This window comes from Rattus norvegicus, chromosome 2 (genome assembly GCF_036323735.1).
Source record: "Rattus norvegicus strain BN/NHsdMcwi chromosome 2, GRCr8, whole genome shotgun sequence".
NCBI classification, from domain to species: domain Eukaryota; kingdom Metazoa; phylum Chordata; class Mammalia; order Rodentia; family Muridae; genus Rattus; species Rattus norvegicus.
In genome coordinates this window covers 84,948,164-84,966,606 of record NC_086020.1, presented here as the reverse complement: position 1 = coordinate 84,966,606, position 18,443 = coordinate 84,948,164, and the positions used below count along the sequence as shown (strand labels likewise).

The following is an 18,443-nucleotide window of genomic DNA, read 5'->3' as shown; positions in this document are numbered from 1 at the left end:
GAGTATAATCAAGAGCCCATATAGCTACTATGGGCTTTGGAACTGTCCCTTGGAGATTAGTAGGCCCATCAATGGGAACAGAACTGAAGACAGTAACAGAATCTTTCAGTAACCAATAGTTAAAGCTCACTCCCCCCAACACATACCCACACACTCATGACTGACAGGACCAGTCTAGCGCAAACCCGCTTCAGTCAAGCACAGTTGCTGTGAGTTCATGATGATAATGGCTGGGTTGTGCCCAGAAGTCAGCTGCCTTTCTCCCTCCTATCTCTCTCTACCTTATCTCCACAGTGGTTCCTAAGCCTTACAAGGGTGGCTTTTGTTCACAGCAATTATAGGAACATATTTTACTTGTCAGCTGCCTAAGGTGGTCATGGGTAAGAGCAGACTAACAGTGAGCATTAAGTAAGGCTTTAAGAAAGACCCAGAGAGGCATCTAGAAGCTTATTCCCCTTCTCTACATAACTGATGTGTGAAGACCCACATTGAACATCTGCTGTTGACTGGGCTATTAGACTGAATAAGAGAAAATAAGATGACCACTAGAGTTCATCGCTCTCTGCCTCCTGATGGAGGAGATATATAATGTTACCAGTTGCCTCACACTCCTGCCACCATGCCATCTGAGAGGGGGTAAGAAACTGTCTCCATTTCTATATTATGTAATACCTTCAATAATTCGAAGTCTTCTTTTAATGGCACCTGCCAGGAAGAGGCTTTGGGTCAATAAACTATCATTCTGCTCTTGGTATTGGGAGAGTTCTTTCAAACCCTTCTCACAGTGAGTTTCCACAGTAAGAAAACAGTGTATGTTGTTAAACAAACCCCATATACCTCAACATGTAACTTCCCCACCAAGAGATTAATCCTGTCCTGCAGTTTTATGGGGGATGTGGTCTGGAACTGGCACACACATCACTATTGCTGTCTCACTGAACGAATAATCTCCTAGACACCAGACCCTGGACAATGACAGGACTCACCTCATGGGTCAGATTCCAGGTCTGACCCAGGGACTCTGACCTATTAGCACCTTGTAATCACCTGCTGCTTTAGTGAAAAAAGGGAAAGAATTGGAATTGCTACACTCAAAGATAGATAGATAGATAGATAGATAGATAGATAGATAGATAGATAGATAGATATCTTTAAAAAGAAGTAATGGAAAATAGCTAAACAAAAAGATGCAAAACACACAGAAAAAATAACAAGATAGCAGATTAAAAGCAAGAGAAACCTTCTTAGTACAGGGACTGGGGAAGTAACTGATGCAAATACAATTGGCCAATAATACCCAGAGACCAACAGGAATGAGGAAAGGTCAGGAACAGAACATGCTGGTAAGTCCTGGTCACTCCAAAAGGGAGTCCATGAGTCCCTTCTGTAGGCTCTTGAGCTGCCTACCTTATGTGAGATTGATTTCTACCCAGTGATAGGTTTTTCAGGAAGAGAGTAAACTTATTCTGGTTATGATCCTCTGTAGGGACTCAGGGAAGATTTGACAGCTCCATAGCTGAGCACACTGTGCACTGGCCTGGCTCAGGAATGATCTATTAGCCCTGATTCTGTGGGTTACAAGTGCTGTTAAATGGAGTGCAGAGTTGTGCCAGTGACATCATATCCACATAAATTATAAGAATCCTATCCCTGGCTTCAATCCTCCTCATTGAATAGGTTGGACAAATCCCCCAAACTTGGGAATGTTCAGGAAGAGTTAGAAACCTGAGGCAATGGCTGTTGGTGAGCGAGGGGCCAGAAAGCCAGGCGACCAGGGGGAGTCAATCCCAAGTAAGAGTGATATCCAAATGTCTCTAAACCCAAGAAATCACATCCTGAGGCTGGCAGAAATAAAACTGCATGTTCCCTCCTCTGGGCCTGCATACTCTGTCACATGTAGCCTCTTGATCCCTACCTTGACTGCTGTTGAAGGGTCACATAGCCTGGTGGCCAGATTTCAGGTTAAACTTCCTCTCTCCTTATAAGGGCATGTTCACTAAGCACCTGGAATTCCTCTGCCCGCAAACAAACCATTCCTAGCATCTCAGTCCTAGCCAATGATATACACTCATCCCCAAAACCAATACCTGCTCCTCAAGGTTCAGATAGCCCTTGTTTACCCCCAACAAAGAGAGCTGGTTTGCTGAAAACTACCTCCAGAGAAGGTTGTTTCTCCCATACTTGCTGTGACCGAGATCCTATCTAACGTAAGGTTTATTCCTTCCGGTCTAGCCCAGCATACATTGTTTCCTAGATATCTAGAATGAAAATGAAAGACTCAGGCAGCAGATAGCTGTTCTAGTTTCCTGTCTGGTGCTGTGATAAACACCACAACCAAAAGCAACCTGGGAGGGAGAGACTTTATTTCACCTCACAGTGTACAGGGCATCTCTGATGGAAAATCAGAACAAGAGCTCGAGGCAGGAACTGTGGTACAGAATATGGAGGAACACTGCTAACTGGCTTGACTCTGCTTGCTTTCTTATCCAATCTAGGACAACCTTCCCAGGGGTGGCACCATGCACACTGGGTGGGACATTTCTATATCAATCAATTGAGGTTTCTTCTTCCCCTGTACTTTAGTTTGTATAATTGGACAAAAACAGACAAACAAACAAACAAACAAAAAAACCTAACCAGCATAGGATCTATTTGCAGAAACACTAAGAAACTGGAGCTCCGAGGCCTCTGAGTCTGTACCTACTCTAACTGCTCAGAAAACACAGAGATTTGGAGACTCTCCTAACCTGTGCACTCCTCCAATCTCCAAAATAAAAGAAAAACCCATTGAAAAATAAAGCTGCCTCCGAAGCCACCAGGCAGCACTTCCAATTATGAAGAGAGATGCTGAAAGATGCTTCCTAAATCAATAACAGAAAACAAATGTGCCAGCCTTGCCACGGGAAAGATGGAATTGGCTTCCTATTCTCTATCCAGAAAATGATATTATAAAATTATTGTCTTGGGAAGAGGCAATAAAGGAGTGTGTGGAGGGAAAAACCTGGAGCCATGAGCAGCACAGAGTTTAGACAGGAAACCACCAAGGATAGCAAGTCCACATAATGTCCCAGAATAGAAGAGGTTAAAGTAGGTAGCTTTTTGATACAAATTGGCATGGTTTTGCTCATGGTATTATCTGATTCTAAACTTCCACCTGAGTAGATGGTCTAGTCTTTCTCCTGCTGCTCTGATAAAACACCGATCCAAAGCTACTTAGAGGGGGAGAGGGTTTATGTGGTTTAGACTTCCAAGTCACCGACTGTTGCTGAAGGAAAACTCAGGTGGCACCTGGAGCACAAACCATGGAGGAACACTGCTTGTTGGTTCACTAGGGGATCGTGGTTAGTTATACATACACTTAGTTATACATTCACTTATATAGCCCAGGACTAACTGCTCACATGGGCTGGGCCCTCCCTTATCAGTCAGCGATAAAGACAATACCTTACAGAGACACTCACAGACCAACCTGCCAAAGACAGTTACTTAGCTGAGACCCCCTTCTGAGATGACTCTGGGCAGTATTGAGTTGACAGTCAATGCCCACTAGGGCAGTGGACTTTCAAATTACATTGGTTCCTCCCTGAAGCTGTGCTGTACCAACCGCTGGCAGGACTACAGAGGTGGCGTTAAACTAGGCAGGACCCTTTCAATCCATCTGGGAAATATTCCAAGCTATCATGAATTTGGTCCTGGAAGCCCCTTTGAACTTTCCCAACCTTTCTACCTTACGGCTCCCACTCCTTTGCCATTACTGATATGATTTGTTTGCATTCTCCTTTCATTTAATTATCTTCGTTAGTAGTTCACTTTATGAGATTCTCTAGAAACCAGATATTGTTCATGTAGATATTGTCTGTTTGCAACTCAGTTTCAATTATCACCACCTCTGACTTTCTGCCAATAAACACAGGCTGGGTAATGTTTAGAACTTTAGCTACAGACAAGGTGGTGCCAGTCTCCACTTCCAATGAACTTTTAGATCAGTTTGGAAGAAGTTAACAAATGGATAATTGAATACTTAGTCTATTCTGGGTCATGGTTAGAGCCTCAAAGAAAAATGAAGTTCAATTCCAGAGCCAGGAGAAAGGGGCAGGATTGTAGGAGCAAGAGCCAAACAGGGATAGTCCTGGAAGGGGGGGGAGAGAGAGAGAGAGAGAGAGAGAGAGAGAGAGAGAGAGAGAGAGAGAGAGAGAGAGAGAGAGAGATTCAGAATAACTGACACAGATTAAAAAGTGAATGGATAGTTATTTTCACAGGTAAATTGTTTGAGATTCCTAGTATAGCAGGAGAATCCATGAGAAATTAGATAAGTGGGCTCTCTATTTTTCCTGTTAGATAAGTAAAAGTTGTTCATTATTAATTGTAATTATTTTAATATTTATATAACTTAGACAATGCAAGTAGGAAGATATTTAATTTACAAGCTAAGAGCTCATCACCCATGATATGGAACAGAGAATATGACCATGGATCTGAGCCATGAGTTGGGGCAGAGAATACTTACATGGGCAGTTTTCTGGGAGAAATAAAAGATGGCAGAGATTCGTTCCATATCAAATGGTCTTATCTGGAAGTTAGCATTCACAGCAGCTGGTTCCTCTATTATGCAACTGTTTGACTAGTGTGATGGACCAACTACCTTTAGGTAGCAAAATTCTAGTTCATATTTTATTAGTGTACTTGTAAAGAAAAATAAATGACCTTCTCTATCATGCTTGCTTCGAATTAGGACCAGGAGAGAGCTTTGCAGACCATGGACAAAAATTGGGGCCAGGAGGCATACTTCATTGTCATAACTGAAAGGGACACTACTGGAACTTAGTGAGTAGAACCACAGAAATTACCCATCATGCCACAGTGTTCACATCAGCTTAGACCCTTTTTCTGTTCCCTTTAAAACAAAGACACACACACACACACACACACACACACACACACACACACACATACGCACACACACACACACCACCCTATCAACTTAAAAGCAACACAAGGAAAGAAACCATGTGGGGGCAGCAATCTTTGCTATGTGGGTGGGGATGTCCAGGAAATAAAGCATGCTTGCAGGGGCAGAAGATAGTGCATAGTCCCTTGCCTTGAAGCTTTCTCTATCCACTCTGTGACTTAAGTTCCCTCCACTGTATACACTTTACCTGTGATGCCGTGTAGAGCACTCTAGGCTGTCTATGGACAACAGCACAAATGCCTGTTCCAAGCATTAGGCTGTTTGACTGTTGACAGAGGTCAGAATATACCAGGCCATTGTTCCCATGAGGGAACATAAACCCCGAACCCTCCTGTTTACCAGATCTGTTCTTCTCTCCTCCTGGCTAAGACTAACTCCTGCAGTAGGCCTTGAGTTCCATCCATGCCTGTTACAAGGACTCCTCTGCATCTTCTCCCTCCCCTTCTCCTTCATTTCCTGCCTTCCCACAAGCTCCTTCTTGTAGCATCTGTCTTCCACACAGCAAACATTTCCTACTTCTGGGCATGTTTTCAGAGGCACTTGCACAGCCGTGTGTATTGTGGCCCATTTGCAATAACCAAGATGCATGGAATCAACCACAAAGTCCAGCGACCCATGAATGACTAAAGAAAATGTGGTACAAACATAGGACTCTGGTCCAGCCACAAGGATGAAATCCTGCCATGTACAGCACTATAGAAATGGATGACAATTTGTACAAGGGTCAGATACAGAAAGGCAGGCCCCATATGTACAGGTCCATTTGTAGAATCCTGAAAGAGGCAACAACTCAAGACCATAGCCACAACTGTTAGAGGTTATGAGTTGCTGGGTTTATGGTAAAGGGGTGCACGGCATGATCAATACGTGCTGTGCATAGGGAAATATCACGTCGGATACCATTAATAGGTACAATTAATATTTGTCAATAAAAAGTTTAAAAATACAGATCTAGCATCAAGTCAATAATATTGGTATCACCATCATCATCAACATCATTGTTGTCTTTGGCCCTCTGCTGTGCTGGAGATTTGATACTAATTTCTAGAGAGACCAAGTAAAGAGACAACACATCATCCCTAAAATATTTATGACCTTCTTTCTGTGTGCCAAGACTTTGGTGAGATCGCACATTGATCAGCATCTCCTCTTTGTGCCCGAGCCTTGTAAGATCAAGCACCCAGAGCAGGGGCTGCCAATCAGAGCTTATAACTGAAGTCTGACAGCTAAATGACAGCCTGTCAGCTTACAACATCCTCTTGCACCACATCCTTTCTTAGAGCTGAGAATGAAAATGAATGAATCTCATGTTGAATATAAGGTGTTGCCAAACTCCTACCACTACAAGGGGGCTGCCCACAAGGGTAGCATGTTCCTGCAAGTAGAGCTACCTGGGGCCTTCCAGTAGAGTGCACGGGATGTTCCGCACATTCAGTTTGAAGGTCTCTAAGTTCTGGGATGAGGTTTATTGAGAAAACTTAAAAAGCTAATTAGGTTCTGCCAGGCCATAAGGAAAAGGTTTACTAAATGGAGATGAGAGGCAAAAGTTACTTGATAATTATTTGAAGAGAGATATTTGCAGATTAAAGTCACACTCTCTTCACCTATTAAATTAACAAGTGTTAGGGAAAAAATATATTAACCAGCCTAGTAGCTCTGGCCAAGGTCTAAAGATCTAGAACGCTCTCCTTCATCACAATAGAAACACAAAGTCATTCCCTTGCAAAGAGAAATCTGTCAGTAAATAGCACAGCCATGCACCTGGTCACTCTGGTCTTTGGAGGTTATATAAGGAGACCATAAAGAATAAGAAGAAGTACATAATGATGCCCCTCAAACACTGTTCATAGCACCAAAGTAGAATCAAGCACAGTACCTTCCGATAAGGAAACAGACCACAAAACCTAACTCATCTTTTCAATGAACATTTACTTAACACCTCTATTTCTGAGTACTATGTTATGTCAGCTTAATAAAATATTTGTGATTCTTCAAATTATTAGTAAAAATTCTTTTTTGGGGGGGTTTATTCCATCTCGCAGATGACACAGATATAAAAGTCTACCATGAAGAGAAATCAAGGCAGAAGTAAAAGCAGTTCCGGGGGTCAGGCACTGAAGCAGAGGAAAGCTGTTCAGTGGCTTGCTCTCTATGGCTAATTCAGCTTGCTTTTGTATATGATCCAGGACCACCTGCCCCATGGGGGCACTGCCACAGTAGGCTGGCCCCTCCCACATTGATCATTAATCAAGAAAGTGCTCCACAAACTTGCCTACAGGCCAGTCTGATAGAAGAAGCATTTCATTAATTGAGGTTCTTTCCTCCTAGATGACTCTAACTTATGTAAACTGGACTCAGACTAACCAGCACACAATTATATAACAACAATTGCGTTAACAATTGTGTTGTTATAGCAACAATTGTGTAAAAGTCACTTTATTGGGACTGGGAAGACAGTTCTGTGGTTAAGAGAGAGACAGGCTTTCCAGAGAACCTGAGCTTGGCTGCTGGCAACCCAGTGCCACACCAGCCTGTAACTCCAGCCCCAGAAATATCTGACGCCCTCTTCTGGTCTGTAAGGGCAACAGCACTCACATGTGCACGTGTATATATATACAGACATATACAAGTAAACATAGTTAAAAATAACAATACCAGTTCTTGGGGGCCGGAGAGATGGCACAGAGGTTTTGAGACTTGCTGTTCTTACAGAGGTTCTGGATCCAGTTCCCAGGAACCAGACGGTGACTCACAGTTGCCCACAATTCCAGTTCCAGGGGAGTATGATAGCCCCTTCTGGCCTTCATGGGCTCCAAAGTACACACTTACACAAAGGATGAAAAAACCACTCATACTTATAAAAATAAAATAATAAATCTAAATAAAATCTTCAAAAGGTATTTATTTACATGTGTATTTTATAAACAAATGATTAAATAAATAAATGTAAGTAAGTAAAAGGCCATGGCAAAGGCTTGCAGCTCTTATCACAGGCTCTCTGCCCCGACACCCTTAAGCTGACGTTAACACACTAATGGAAAAGTGTTTCCACGTTCCTGATCTAGAGAAGCCTTTGCTCCTCGAAGCTATCACATGCATTTTAAGACCCCTGATGGAAGTTACAAGACTTAATGGATACAGAAAAAGAAAACAAGGTAAAGTAAATAATTCAGGAAATAACTGCAGTCCTGAGACTATGTAACTTAAAAGTCAATACAGCGTCCTTTCTGTTCCCAGTCTCCGTATCGTGTAGGCTCTGGGCCTCTGGGCCTCTGGGCCTCTGGGTCCACCTTTTCCTTTGGTAACCGGATTAACATCATCTGGAAACTTCTGCAGTGGGTATCTCTCCTCGGGTGAGTCGTTCAGTGAGTCAAAACAACCAACAGGCAGCTTTGACTTCTTAAGGGCTTGCTTCCACAGGATCAGGCTTTCCTTCTTGCTAACTCATTTTCCTCAAAGAATGATTCAGAAGAGATGATCTTGTTGCTCTCCAGACGGAAGCCATCTGTGATACAGAAAGGATTATGGAGACCATAGTGCCAGCTCCCACTGCATCTGCCAATAAAATTCTTAGCATAAAATGTGAAAGGAAATTTATGAAGCCGCATATCGGCCATGATGGCAGTGATGCAAAATAAGTGATTTTATTTTCTTATTTCAATAGAAATATCTGCAAATCAAAACCACTGGTGGTTCTTCAGGGAGACGACTTCAGAATGATGTCCTTTGGCATGATTTATTAATTTATACTCTGTATAATAAGGAAAGATCTAATTAAACGTGCAAAACTTCTGATCTTGTTGCTGTCTGTCAGCATGGACTTGGCCTGCTCAGGTATGCTGGATCACAGAGGCAGAAGCTATGCAGGGAGTGAGGAGAGCTCTGAGTGAATGTGTGTTGTTTGCATGGATGATGCTGTGTCAAGAACCCCAGTGCCTCGGGCCTGCGGGAGTGGTTGACATGAGGATGTTGGTAGTGTGTGCAGAAACACCTACCAAGGTTTTCTCCCTCCCTAGATGATTGTGGCCCAAAGACACCTATAGTCACTCCTTCTATTAAGACTAGCCAGGCCTGTTTCCTTGTTAATAATGCTACCTATGCCTCCTCCCTGTTCAATTGTATATAAACACACTGAGTTTCTGGGATGCCGAAGCTTCTCCACCCAAAAACACAGGCTTTCCTGTATGTATCTTTCCTTTTTACCCTCATAGCCCCAGGTCAAATAAAGTTCTGGAGCCAATCAGGACATGACCACCAGCTCCTGCCTAACCTTGGTCACTAGAAGGCTAGGTTCTATGAATCCAATGCTGCCTGTCCAGGAAGCCTCTTCTTTACCCTCTTTGCTTTGTTTTAGTGTGGCTTTCTCTGATACAATTAAAAACACAAAGGGAACACACTGGATTTATTTCACAAGACAACCATTCATTCTCTTCCTGTGAAAACAGGGAGACAGAGGTCGTGCTTGGTCCCTTTGGGAATCCTTCAGAAGTGGCAGCACTCAGTCTTCATCTGACTTGCTCACCTCCAAGTCACACAAGTGGATTTGGGTGCAAGTTGTGTGAATGGTAGAGCGAGAAACCTGGACTCTAATAGAAGCAGAGTATAGGGACAGAAGCATGCTGCTAGGTGAAGCTTTCCACATGAGCTAGGTTCGATCCTACCTGAACTCTCACCCATGCCCAGCAGCTTCCCTGGGCCCTAGACACAACTTCTCAGAGGGTTCACCTGGCCCACGGGAGAGTCTCACCCAGGGAAACGTGTCCTTCTCTAATACTTGGAGACATGCCCTCCCCAGTCAGAACTTGTTCACTTTGTATCTGCTAGAGATGAATAACTATTTAGCTACAAGTAATGTCTATTCCCTGATCTCCTGCAGCCACAGAAAGAAGAAAGAAAGAGAAGAAAGAAAGAAAGAAAGAAAGAAAGAAAGAAAGAAAGAAGGAAGGAAGGAAGGAAGGAAGGAAGGAAGGAAGGAAAGGGAGAGGGAGAAAGGGAGAAAGGGAGGGGGAATGAAGAGTAAGGGAGAATTTTTTCCTTTTCCTTTTCTCCAAGTTTGATCCTCGAGATGTATTTCAAAATACTTCCTTTGAACGACAACCTCTTTTAAAGGCCTTGAGTTTTCCCAACTATATTTTCAATAACCATGGCATATTCGTGTGTTCAATGTACCTGTACATCTTGGAAGGACATGCATCTGGGCATGCTGGCACATAGCATTAATCCCAGCACTCAGGAGTAAGAGTCACCTGGGTCCCTGCGTTTGAGGTCAGCTTGGTCTATAGAGCGAGTTCCAGGACAGCCATAGATACACAAACTTTGTCTAAACAAACGGTCTGGATAAAATGGAATGGGAAAGAGTGCTAATGTCTGCTTATCTCCTGATTTTTCTGTTGGCTGGGCACACACTGGTTCCTATGGGGGAGGACTCAAAGATCTGACTGTGTGCTACCCACAATGGAGGTGTCATCAACTGTGATTGTTTATGAGCAGATGCAGTGGCCTGAATTCATCCATTCCAGCCTCTTCTCTCTCACGATAAAATTATTTTTATTGTGGCACACATACATCACACAGTGTGTGTATGTATATGTGTATGTATATGTTGTGTATACACATGTTACATGTACTGCAACATTTGGCATTTCCACTGTCTAACAAATCAGTGTCATTAAGTATATTCATAATATTGCAAAACCATATGCCATCAATTTCTGCAATCTTTCATCATCTCAGAGACTTTGTGTCACCAAGCACAAGGCTCCCTATTTCCTCTCCAACTCTTAGCACCTGTTCTTCCATTTTACCTTGTCTGCATGTCACCATTTATGTGTGATTGTACAGTGTCTGACTTCCTTAACTTAGCACAATTTCTTTAAGGTTCACCCCTGTTTAGCATATATTTTATCCCTTAATAAAATATTTAATAATATTCCACAGGATGGACGCATCCTTTTTGGCTCCTCTGACTTGTTGATGGGAATGCAGATTGTTCCCACTCTGATTTTTTTTTGAGAATTTCTTACATGAATACTGTATTTAAATTATTCTCCTCCATCCATTTTCTTCCATATCCCTCCTATTCCTTCTCAAATTCTTGATCTCTTATTGTTTAATTATAATTATCACCCCTAGAAGAGGAGCCATGGGCAATCAATTGCTGCAATGAGAGAGAGAGAGAGAGAGAGAGAGAGAGAGAGAGAGAGAGAGAGAGAGAAACAGACACAGACAGACAGAAACAGAAGAAACAGAGAGAGAGATGGGGACATAGAGACACAGAGACACAGACATCATTCTTTCCAAAGGTTATACCTAAACACATATGAGCATGTATGTCTAACAATTTATGACTAAAGAATAAGAGGCCATGAATTTGTCCCCATACATTTGGCCATCATGTATCATGCTGCTGCCACTCATTCTGGTTGTCCCTACTCTTAGCAGTGATGTTCTTTGTGCTAACAATAGGGTTGAGGGTTTGTTACACTCAGTTCTATCTTCATTCTTCTCTCAATTTTACAGATGGGGAAACTGAGGGTTACTTCTGGTTACAGGATTTTTAGACACTGCCACAGTGACCTGGATCAGCAGGTGCAGTCCTTTTCATGAGGAGAGTCACAGAGATGAGACAAGCTTATGGCTTTGCAAACTCAGTAGTTTGGCTCACCAGTGGACTAATGGCAGTATACAAAGCATGTCAGACCCACAGTTGCTTCATCCCAGAGAGCATTACTGACAACCTCACACCTTGAGATGCAAGTATGAGGTTTCAGTTTAGAAATTTGCTTTTTCTGAACATTAGTGATGAATATTCTACCAAGTTTATGAAGACACTGATCTTTTAGATCAATAGTCAGACCTGGACAGTGTTCCTAAAGCCAGTATGTGCCATTTCAAGTGAAGGAAGACTTAGAAGCATCTCTTGTCCAAGTGGAAGGGTTGGCTGTCATTCATCTTCAGTCACACAAGGTCGTGGTTCATTTGTAGCTACTGCCTGGGGTCCTGTGCCATTTTCTGCCTGCCTGCCCTCTCAGGACATTCCCTGGGGCTCAGAGGCTTGGGCTTGTTCACTGAGCAACCAAGAGCCAAGTTCAATCTGCCTACCAGACTTTCTCCCTTCCTATTCCCAAATGCACACTCCACCCTGCCACATATCAACCTCATATTTATATTCCTAAACCAATGGAGGGTTTAGCCAAGAGAAGCTAACATGCTCTGTTTCAGAGGTTCATAGCATTCTCAAACACAGAAAGAGTTACAATGGCTTTCTTTTCCCCAGAAACATTGTAAGGAAAATGAAAGGAACCTTCAGTCACTTAAAAAAAATAAGCATGCTGCCAGTGCTCTGTAGCCTGCTAGCTGATTCAATGATATTTAAGATAGAAACAAACACAGTACAGAATAAGAGGAAACCTATGTCTGCATCATTGATTTGAATATGATTTACAAGATGAGATGAAATCACCAACTTCTGATGCTCGGCCAAAAAGAGATTAAATAGCTCCAGATGTCACAGCCACAAATCCAAATGTTAACATCACATCTTAAAAGTGAGCATTTTTTAATACTGAAAAGGTGTGTGAGGGAGGTCTAATATGTCAAAAAAGGGACGCTCATTTGTATGTCAAGAAGGCAGTGAATCAGTTGGCCATGTTGCTGTGAACTTGCATAAGCTCCTTGGAGCTCACCATTGTGATTCTTCCTGGGACATAAATGTTATGGCATGAAGTTTTCTGATAAGTCTAGAGTTATGAGGATGCAGATTATGATGATGGTGGTGGTGGTGGAGATAAAAATACATTTCTAATGCTAATGAGATGCATAAAAACAGACTCTATACACATTTCCTAGGCAGACCATTTACAGCGTGTAACTCTCCCTACCTTACCCATTTGGATTTGTCTCCAGTATGATACCATCTGTCCAAAATATCTGTCATCTCACTGATTATCAAAGTCAATTTATGCAGTGGGGAGGGTCTCTGACTTTCATATAGCTTTCTGACAACCTGTCTTGTCTCACTCAGAAGAGGTATAGTTTTACATGGGCAAACTTTTGAAGGCCATATTACCCATGCTTAAAATTAGAATACCTAGAATCTAAAAAATAAGACTATAAATATTCAATTGGGGTAACCTTTGAACTGTCTGGAGGAGTGACCTTTGAACTGTCTGAGGGAGTGACCTTTGAACTGCCTGGAAGAGTGATGATGGCTGGTCATTAGCTTCAAGAAATCATTAGCCTCAAGTCCAAGGGTAATCATTAAATGATAATATCTGCATAGCATTTCCATGTCCAGAGCATTCTATTGCCAAGTAGTTGTCGCATTACCATAAGTAAGGATTTATGAGCTATATATCATTTCTGAGGCATTCTAGATTGTTTATTATTTTAGCATTCAAATTATGACATTTAACTATTGCAGGATATTTGATCATAGTGGATCCCAAGATTGTGTTATTTACTGGAAAAAAAACTGTTTTTAGTTGTGGTGTAGCTCAGCCCTTAGCATGTACTTCCAATACTAAACAATGTTAGTTTGTAGAAGGAAGCATCCATGTTTGAAAGTGATGTCTAATTGAGTGGCAGACAAAGTGATGAATGAGAGATTTGACAGACTAGGATATGCCCAAGTTTCACAGGAGGAAGGAGGAATGGAAAGTTCCTTAATGGGCATTGCAGAGACAGAGGAGGAGGCAGCTTTACTGGGACATACAGAGACAGGTCGCAGAGGGGGAACCAGCTAAACATGGGTGAGGACAGAATAAGCCAGAGAATGAGGAGGAGACAGAAGATTAAAATGTATCGCCAAAGTTAGTATGAGGCTAAGCAGAGTGAAAAGTCAGAGGCTGAGAGAGAAAGAAATCAGATTAAACCAGTTAGTGTGGAGAGGAGTTTTGGGCCAAAATAGTTGAACTGAATCATCCAGCCAGAGATCAGAAAGAACTAGGAAGGGATGAGCTTATTCAGGCATTAAGTCTCAGAGGCAGAAAACATTCTAGGTCTAGATAAGATGGTACAGAGGCTAGAAGCTTCCAGGACAAGACCTAGGATAGCACATGGTGTAAGCCTCCAAAATAACAAGTACATCTAGAGACTAAAAGATAAATCTAAATTTAATGGGTGTAAAATTCCAAGTGTATAAGCCAATAGATTCAGAATGTTCAACTGATCTTATAACTTTCATCACTGGAAGCTGTGAAAATCTCCTGAGATTTGGGGGTGTCATGGTCAAGAATGGAGCACTACTAGAGAGTCAGTCACATCTCTTCTTTATCCAAAACAGAGTAGAATATTCCTGCTCTGCTCTTTCCAAACAGGAGCCTTCCTCCTGGCCAATATTTACCTGGAAGGGACAACAATAGAACTCAGTTATGAGATTTCATGGTAGACCATGCAGGAGATCTCACAGCCGTAGCCACTAGGAGCTACAGAGTCAGCCTTGCTGTAGAACCATTATCCATCACAAATAAGACTATGCCATTGACTAGTTATATTACCACCACCACCCCAAAAACAAAGAAGAGGTTCATCTGGGCTTTTGGGTTGGGTTCAATGTCAGGTGTGTCACCTTACAATGGCTTTTTTAGGGCAATGTCTGGGAGCGATGCCCAGCATCTCATGCTGGGCAGAGGAAGTGTGCACATGACGTTCCTCTGCTCAATCTTCTGATAAATCCTACAGGAACCAATCATGGGTGCTATAGTCAGACAATCTTATCTCATCATAACCACCTCCCAAAGGGGCCACCTTTAAACACCTTGAATACCATACTTAGTGTGGGATTTCAACACAGGGGCTATGGGATCTGGTAATGAAATCATTTCCATACCCCACAGCAAGCCCAGCTCTTAAAGCAAGTAGGCAAGTAAAGAACAGTGTAGAAGGCTGGCATAAATGAGTCAAAGACCATCTGAAAGAGATGAAACCAGAGAGTGTTTAATTTCTAAAAATGAGCAGTGGTTTTCTATTCAACACCAAAACCAAAATTATCATCAAAGGAGAGTTTGGGAGGAAAGTAGTGTGTGAAATGTTTTTGGAATGCATAATTATTATTTTGTTTATTGAAAAACTCTTGCTAATATTAGCATCCCACTTAGTCACATCTTAAAAGTCATCTCATTAACTGGCATTATTAAAGCAGAAGTTGTTGAAATACAATCAAAATCTGGGGTAGTATTGTTCACAACACTTAACCCGTGTACCAATCTATCCTAAGCAAAGAGAATGTGGTATAAATATAATGCCCACACCAGAGTGTTAGTCAGGCCTTAAGAAGAACAAATTCTGTGATCTGTAGGTAAATGACAGGAATGACAGGAACTACAGATCACTATGGTATGCAAAATTACACAAATTCAGGAAGACAAAATCTCACACTTTTTGTCTCACATGTAGAAACTAGATTTTTAAAAAGACATAAAAATAGAAAGGAAATTATTTGAGAGAGGGAAGGGAACAGAGAGAAGAGTAAACAAAGGAGGGTATTGTAGCAGATGTGATTAATTACATTATTTACACATATGAAAATGTCACAGTAGGACCTATTGTCTTCTATAATTGGTATATACTAAGAAAAGATGAATGAGAAAAATGGTATTTGAGAAGACAAATCATAAGCAAAATTACTCATTTCTTCCTGAACATTTGAAGGTGTTCCCACTCCTCTCTTTCCACCCTCAAGCATATCTCAGAGAGTCAAGAGCAGGAATCACTCGGTTTGAGACATAAGAAAAGCAAGCTACTCTTCTTTGTCCCTTCTTCAAGAGGGAGTGATCTTCACCTGCAGTGTGCCATTCCTTCTAGAACTAACTGACTGCCTGAGTTCAAGGTTACCTACAAACTTTTGATGTAGGTATGATACTGAGACAGCGAGAACAGCAAGGTGGGGGCTGCTGCTCTGTTCCTTGGGGAACTGAGTCCGAGACTATGGGAAGATGTAAGATACCATGGTTCCTGTTCCCAAGAGGGTGCATCTATCTTTGGATCATCTGAAGCATGTCCTCTGTGCGTAGCATGTCTTGGGTTGCAAACTCTATAGCTTAGTCTTTGCTCCTGGTGACTGTCAACTCTAAACTCAGATAAATCTTTACATCATCACACCTGAAATACAAACTGAAGATAATTATGAGACATCTTCTTATATATTTTCCCCTAAAATGAAGGGATTCTGAATTGGTTTTAGAAATGTATGTATGCAACTGAAATTAACTATGTACAACACACACACACACACACACACACACACACACACACACACACACACAATTTATTTTGCTTAGTTTCCAAAGTCATCTTCCAAAAAGAAAATATATCTGTGCTTCAGCAGATGGAAACACCATGAGTCCCATTCACACCTACTGATGTTGCTTCATCAGGAAGACATGTGGTGTGCGAATGTCAGATTGTTACTATTAATCAAAAGGACCCCCAAGATGAGTATACAAATGCAAAGCGAAAAGTCTTTACAAGTCATTGCTCTTGAGAATGTACAATTATAGGAAATGAGAAGCTCTGTTCTCTTCTTCTCTCTTTGTCTTGGTCCTTCTACTCTTCTACCTCTTGAAAATTTGTCAATGCCTCCTCCTTCTCTGTCCATCATCTTTATCAGTCAGTGAGATGCATACCAAGTTTTCTGTTCTTGGAATACATGAGCATGCTCACAAGGACTGAGAAGGTCTGGCTGCTCTCAGCTTCCTTTATTACTTGAAGAATAACAGTAGCCTTACTGTATGTGACTCCAAACAACAACAAAACCCAGAAAAGATATTCTTGAATCTTGTAATTGAGATATACAAAGTCAACCCATTCAAGTCTGGGACAGTGTCTGAGTCTAGCCAACAAACTCATGACGTTATAGCATTCTGCTCTCCTGGTACTGTAAGTTCAGTCTTGTGCTTTTATTCTTCTTTAAATGTTTTTTGGAGAAAATTATAGATTCACATATACTGCAGCAAGTCATACAGAAGGACCTAGACTCCATTTGTCCTGCTTTCTCAGTGACATCATCTTGCAAGGTGAGCTTTACAATTGACAACTGGGATATGGACCTTGATGTCATCCACCAACATATGTTGTGCTTTAATGATCAACTTTACTCTTTGAAATAGTACCAAACCTAGGATTAAACCTCAGGCTGGACAATTAGGATGGCATTATACAGGCTTCTGAGCAGGATGTCTTGTTGGCTGAGGGATGAGTAGGAGGCACTGGCAAGTCACTGAGTCTTGGGCTCCTTGAGGTGACCCAAGCTCTTGTACAATGACAACACTTACAATGGACAATGAACATTTTTGCATTTCGTTTCAGCTTAGGATTTCCTAAAATTAAGACAATCGAGTGTATTGAGGGGTACATACCAATAACCAGTAAGCAGAATACAAAGGTTCTGCTTCCAAGGTAGAGGCCTTGAGTAGAGATCAGAACAGCCACCATGTAGTGGGAGAGATAGAGGATGAGGAATGATAGAATGGACAGCATTGCACTGATGTGAGCATGTCCGCTATACTCCCTGGTGCCTACCATAGTCCTCATCTGCCTGCTATAATTCCACAGGGAGTATATCAAGAGCAGAACAGCAACAGTAAAGATGAACAATGGCAGTGTGAGCCCAAGGACCAGGACTGAGAGTAGTGTGGCATGCCCTGTTCCGACTTGAGTTGCATTTTTAGGAAAAAGGCTTATAAAAATTGGTTTAAGGATTGCTGAAGTCTCTCTGCTATGGATGAAAGTAGTAATAATTACATAGAGCACAGATCCCAGGATCAGCCATGGTACCAACCTGGATATCCTCATCTTCAGCCACAGAAAGAGTGGGTGAGGAATGGTAGCAATCTTGGCACAGTAGAAAACACCGAGCCATGTAGCAAACCAAAGACTCAGTTCATTTATGATGAAGACAAAGGTAATATTGTCCTCAAATAAAGTGTGTCTCACCAAAGAGAATAGACACAATTGTGCAAACAATATACATAACTGCAGAATGATCCGAGAAGTCGCCAGGCAAAATAGAAGCAGATCCAACGGGGCCATTTTCTTCCACATGATCAAGTCAATAGCATGGACAACCACAATGAGGCCATTTGCCAAGACCCCAGTGACAAACTGCACCATCACAACCAAAAAGAAGAAGAGTATATGCCCTTCCATCATTTTAAGAATGACAAACCAATGACTTCTTTAAATAATGCATAGAGTTCTGCCCAGTTTCAGCCATTTATGATTCCTGCTTACTTTTAATTAGATCAAGATCTAATTTGGAGATGATGCTAACACAAAGGCAATGGAAGAGGAAGGTGGGGCTCATTTGTTTGTTGTGTTGCCTTCTCAAATCAATGACAGTCAAATAAGGAAGAGATACCATAGAAACAAATTGTGCCTTATGGATAGCTTTTGCATTTTTCAGGTCCGCTTAAGTGTCAACATCATCACAAGTAAATCATGCAACTAAATGCCTGCAGATAGCTAGTAAGGAACT

At 41.8% G+C, this 18,443-nt stretch overlaps 1 protein-coding gene and 1 pseudogene across 1 annotated transcript; both read right to left on the bottom strand.

Moving 5' to 3' along the window:
- Window positions 1-8,172: 8,172 nt before the first annotated feature.
- Sdhaf4-ps1 (succinate dehydrogenase complex assembly factor 4, pseudogene 1) lies at window positions 8,173-8,504 on the bottom strand (annotated as a pseudogene).
- An 8,606-nt stretch (window positions 8,505-17,110) lies between these two features.
- Window positions 17,111-18,118, bottom strand: Tas2r119 (taste receptor, type 2, member 119). The gene is given in 1 exon segment (NM_023993.1): window positions 17,111-18,118. A coding segment is annotated over 1 exon segment (1,008 nt).
- Window positions 18,119-18,443: the final 325 nt, after the last annotated feature.